Source organism: Cydia pomonella, chromosome 1 (genome assembly GCF_033807575.1).
Source record: "Cydia pomonella isolate Wapato2018A chromosome 1, ilCydPomo1, whole genome shotgun sequence".
Classification (NCBI taxonomy): Eukaryota; Metazoa; Arthropoda; class Insecta; order Lepidoptera; family Tortricidae; genus Cydia; species Cydia pomonella.
This window is the reverse complement of record NC_084703.1, coordinates 7,428,096-7,434,095: the sequence shown is the minus strand read 5'-3', so window position 1 is coordinate 7,434,095 and position 6,000 is coordinate 7,428,096. Positions and strand designations below refer to the sequence as shown.

Here is a 6,000-nt window from a genome sequence, read left to right as displayed (position 1 = left end):
TTTAAATATTACAACAAAACAATGGATTCCTCTTTTTCTAAAGTGGTTTTTGAGAATGTTAATTTGTAACTTACCCGTGACTAGAAAGTTTTGAAGGGGAAGCAAATAAAATTGTCTAGCATTTCATTTATGAATAATTAAAATATACTTGTAAAATAAGTGCGGGATTACGGATAATTAACGAAAATTGGTTTAATATTATCAAGCCAGGCGAAGTATATAGCGTACCTAAAAGAATAATTGATTTATTTAACATTTTGAAGACAATTTAATTTTAAAGGTTTTACATCTACAGCTAGCTCTAGCTTAAGTACAGCTTTGTGTAGCCAAATACTTGTCTAACTATGAAATTTAACCTTGTGAACGCCAAGAATACCTAAAGTCGTCCTCACTACCCCCACAGTGCCCACAGCGCCAGGGACAACTACATAGGTGTTTTGACGTACTCTGTCAAAGTAACCTTCACGCTTTCAAGTAAGGTTTACATTAGCTCACGTGCGCCCGGGACCTTGGCGTGTCAGTGACGATTTTGTTTATAACGTACAGCGTTCAAAGGGTTAAGAAGACCTGGCGGCTAAACCTATTTTAATATACAGGGTGATTTTGGGGTTGTGAAGGGTATATTTTTTTACGATTTTCATATCTATCCCATGGGAGACCTCTTCATTAGTATGAACATCTTAAATACATTTTTGACATTCCGGATCACGACCCCATCACACAGTATATCTCTCCGATTATACGAAAATCGAACATGACTGAAATCGAGCCACTTGCTGACGGTACAGTGGATTGAATTGAGATTCGGAGCGTCAACAAGTAGCATACGGCTCAACATATCTTACGGCTCATATATGTATCGGGAATAGCGAAAAGTTGAAAGATGCAGTCTTGTTAAAGGTATCAAACGGTTTAATATTAGATTGTTAAACTCACTCGAGTTAAACACTCTACTTTTTATTTCGAATAAAAGAAGCACCAAATTTGCAAATACAAAATTGCAAAATCAGTAATTTCTTATAGGTACTTTACCTATAGATAGATTTGTTTGAAAATCTGTGAAAGCTGTGTATAAATCGACCCAATGGTTTGTACGACAAAATTAGCTATCTGTCGTATCGTAATCTCTGACTTATATCTCTACTGTCCTACTACTGTCGCGCATTTTTAAGAAAATCCTGTATAAGTACTTATTTTACTTACAATCTTTATAATATTTATAATACTTACAATCTTTTCTCCAGCCTAGCTCCTAGTGCCACTAATTGTGTAGCATTGTTTTGTTGTAATGACTTTGTTTATTTCACGTTTATTCTAGGAAAGATATTTATACATTGTATACAGACATTGAAAGGTAAAGCATAAGAAGCAGATTGGAAAACAGAAAAGTCCTTTGCCTGGAAGGATTACAATTAAGGATGTTGTAGGCATTTTTTTATTATTTGCTGAATAGGATATACCTAAGTTCCACAACTAATTGTAGAGAAACACAAATAAGTGACGCTTTATCATAGCTTTTTTTCCACAAGGATGCGTACTTATTTATAATTCCAATACTTTAAATACCTGTTATTATAGGTATGATAGAAAACTTCAAACACACCATGTGCCCGATCAGTGTATGTATATGGGTAAATATAAATATGTGCGTAATGTTTACGTACGTACATACTTTCGCATTAAGGCTATTCTCGTTCCGTTTAAAATGAACAAATGCATTTTTCCGCTTCACTGCCCTAATCAATGTAAGCATAACAATAAAATACCACTCCTCGATTTTATTCTCAACTCAGTCCATTTCAGAACAGCTTCGACGCCGGTTGCTGTCGGATTTAGATTTCAAATTCGTTTTTTTTTTTAAACAATGGACAATATGAGTTTTGTCGTCGATGAGCCGTTGCCGGTCATTGGGGATGCAAAGGTTGAACATGTACCGAACTGTGTGGCGTTTTATACTAGTGGGGGGAACGGTGCTTGTGGGGATAATTGTAGTGGGGGTGCTGTCGTACCCATCTATGGATTGTAAGTATTTTCGCAGGCTAATGAGGGATACATTAAAAGGTAGATAACATGGTTGCTAAATAAATGGCAAATTTTTGACAGGCGCATACGAAATATATATCTTGAGTTATAATAAATCATTGACCTAAAGTTGAAAACCTCCTGTGGAGGAGATGTTACGAGGTTTGCGACTTTAGTCGACGCATTTTAGGTGTACAATCTGCTAATAATGATAATTATTATTGACACTTTTGGGTTTTCCCATACAAATTGAATTTCATACTAGAAAAAATAATTGATGAGATACAAAGATCTGATGTGCAAAAAATACACCCAAAAAGAAGGAGAAATGAAAAAACTTACAAAAGGAAGCAGTGGTCGTACGTACGTACCGGTATTTAAAATTTTAGGGAAACTAGTAGGTACGTTTCTTCAATACTTAACATTTTTTCATTTTTATTTTAAAATTGGTGTTATTAGCCTCAATCTATAAATAAGAACAAAAAAAACGTCACGATTAACCGAAATCATTAAGGAAATATCGCGGTATCCGACCCCTGAAAAGAAGTGAAATCCCACCAAAAACATTTTCATGTAAAATATTCCCAAGACAAAACCTAGATATATAACCATAGATAAAAAGTTATCAGATCTCGTGTAGAGTCAAGCTTCTAACTTAGTCAAACTACACCTTAGTCAAAATATGTAGCTTGGCCGTTTGTAAAGTTTGTGAACAGGGTTTTTAGAGTTAGGGCGTGTAGAGTCACAAGCTTGGCTCTCTACACGAGGTCTGATAACTTTTTGATAGTGCGAGCCATATGGTCTCGTCTTGGCAACATTTTACATAAAAATGTTTCTGGTGGGATCATATTGTCCCTGTCACACGATGATATATGGTATAACAACGAGTGTAGGACATCTTATTGCAATGGATTAAGGCGAAGAAATGTATACATATTTATAAATTCGGCTGGACCCATAATTGCTAAGCGTGAAACACTAATTTTAGGTTCAGTTATTATTAAAGACTATCTCGACGATTAATAAAAATTGTGTCCTAATGAATAGATTGATTTGGCCGCTACGTGAATAGATGGCAAATTTATTCATACGGATCTAAAATCAAAGACTGCTCGCGATAATACGCTGAATATACATTAATGAGTTTTAAAAATGTATGCTATTTCGTCTACCTGTTATAATCAAACATCGAAGCTCCGGCGCTCCTAGGTTTGACTAGTCAATCCTCAGGTTTGACTAAGTGTCTAAGTCAAAGCCCAAATAAATGACGTTATCCGGCCATTGACTAAATCATTTTCGTCAAACCTAGAGGAGAAACTAATTTGTTCGGTTAAACTTCAAGTAGGTATTAGAATGTGTTTTTTAGATTAGGTAGGTAAAATTAAATCGACTTTTTAAAAATTTATTAGCCTAATTTAGTGTCCCACCGCTGGGCAAAGACCTCTTGTTTCTTCCACTCAACTGTCCGTAAAATGCGTCCAAGTCGTCCCGCCATCTCTTTTTCGGTCTGCTTGTACCCTGGCCTGCACCATACATGGTGTTCCGTGGGTCCCCCTCGGTAACCATTTTGGCCCACCGTTAGTTCTGGAGCGCAGTTCCGTGTTTCTGATTCGATCAGTTCTGCGAACACCTAGTATACTGATGCGCTCCATCGCTCGCTGACAAACCTTCAATTTGGACTTTAAAACCTCAGTTAACGACTATATTTGACCGCCATAAGTTAGGATTGGCAGGATACATATAAATGTATTTAATGTTTATTGTTTTTATATTGTCGTAATTATAATCTTGTTCCCCGATTTGACGGAGCCCCGCTACAGAAATAGGTTTTTTTTACTTAACGAATCTATCCTGCCTATCTATTGGTTTACTGTGACTACCGTCAAAACTTTACACAGGCACTTTACAATCGGGTGGATTTTCAGATTACAGATCGAAGTTTAACCGACCGTCTAGGCAAAACCCGAAAGACATTATTTTACATTCGACGTTTGACTGACAAGTTAGGAACTTCTAGATTTGACTAAATATACTTCGGCTGAAGGGTTAAATTGGAATTGATTACGGGGTTTGCCCAAAGGCTTTGGTAAAACCTAGGATAAACCGGTTATTCGGGAAGAGACTGACTCAGCTGATATAATGTTCAATTTTAGGAAAAGAAAAGTCAATGCTTGCTTTCGATCTTTCTATAACGACTAAATGTTAATTGTATGGAAACCTAAGTATTTAGGATCCGCCTCAACCTAACTCTGCGCCGACTTTGATACTTACAACAAAGTGTGAGGGTGTATTTTATAGAAATTTTACATGAATTATGACATTCCCATACTTTGTGATTACAAATGCCATGCAGAGTTAGCTTGGTACGACTCGGGAAAATTCGTTCTATGCCACTGTCATAAGTACTATCTACTATTTTCTTTCTCTACTTTGATTTTCAATTTAAATCACTTTATTGCCAAAACATGACAGATTGATAGTTACAGCTGTATGGTATGTAGCAATAAAAACGTTAATACCAGCACCCCTAGTGTAAATATTTTCGACAGCGAAACGTTACGTATAGTACGCGTTTGCGTTATGTGTCATTTTGTATGAGATTTTTTACTTTCCAAAACGTCCCGCTTGGCGCGCTGTTCAAAAACCCATACAAAATGAGACTTAACGCAAACGCGTACGTCACGTTTCGCTATCGACTAAATTTACACTAGGGGCACAGGTCTTAGTTGGTTAAAAAATATGTTTATAACTACATACACGTCAAATGGTAAACTAAAATATGGATAGGCTGCTATTTACTTGGATCAAACTTTTCTTGTTGCTATTCGATTCCGTCAGCCTGGGGATAACAAATAAATAATAGTAGCATAATTTGTTACAAGTAATATTGTACCTACCTAATAGATTCTACTGACATACATACTCATGATGAAATTAATGAATGTTTTTAATTTTTTAAAGAGTAACTATGGACTCTTACAAATTATTAGTGCTTATGCGCCTAATGTTAGTTAGTAGTACCTACTTAACTATTATATATGTCCCCTTTGAGAAACACCGGCTTACGACACGTCGGAAGGGAGGAGTCCAAGCGATATCTCACCGTACAAATCGTTCTACCATTTTTTGCGGGGGGAAACGTGCACACAGTCGCACTTCTCACTAAATAAATATTTTTTTTTTGTGTATGGACGAGTCACAACATGCACCGCCATAGGTACAGGGGACCTACCGCGAAAAACGAAATACGCAAATTACGGGGATCTTTCTCGTTTACTCTCACTAAGACGTAATTAGAGTGACAGAGAAAAATGCCCGCAATTGACGAACTTTTGCGGTTATAGCCCAGGTTTAGGTTGTACCTATGCTTCGGCAGAGGGGAAATAGTACGAATGCCGCCTCCCTTCCCGGCGTTGCTCGAAGGGTGTCCCGGACATGGCACGTCACAGTGACACCGGAGGCAGGTTACCCCAAGGCATCGGACCAGCATGCATGAGCCCAGTAAAAGTGGAACGGTTCTCAAATTATGGGCAATTTAAGTTTTTCGTGATTGTTTGATTTTTTAACATTGTTAATGCCATTTCCATTCACATGGAATCGCGTGTCGTATAGTTAATTCAGATGACATAAGCGTTCTTTTGTCAATAATTTATGTACTTAAAATTTTCAGAATATTGCCGAAAATAAGTAGAGAAAATCCAATCTTTTATTAATGATGTTTTCTGGAGCAACAAAGGGGCTGGGGACGTCAACCCTCACAATATATATAGCTGTCAACGAGAAAACTCTCACTATGTAGAGGAAAGCCGGTCAAATCATCAATTAAAAATTGTTTTGCGGACGGGATTCAACGGTCAGTCTAGTTTGAATGGAAGAAACAATGATTTCAAAAGTAAAGATAGGCCCGTTCATATAATGCCGAGCGAACATGCGCACCAACGAACTGGCCCCCTTCGTAGTGCCCGTAAGGCCCGTCTT

The 6,000-nt window shown here is 37.2% G+C and overlaps 1 protein-coding gene across 1 annotated transcript in view; it reads left to right on the top strand.

The window, feature by feature from the left end:
• Window positions 1–1,818: 1,818 nt before the first annotated feature.
• The window catches only part of LOC133525918 (protein NDRG3), a 128,318-nt gene continuing 124,136 nt past the window's right edge, over window positions 1,819–6,000 (top strand). The window contains exon 1 of the mRNA XM_061862516.1: window positions 1,819–2,022. Coding sequence (XP_061718500.1) covers window positions 1,865–2,022 — 158 coding nt within the window. The 5' untranslated portion in view covers window positions 1,819–1,864. The remainder of the gene's footprint in view (window positions 2,023–6,000) is intronic.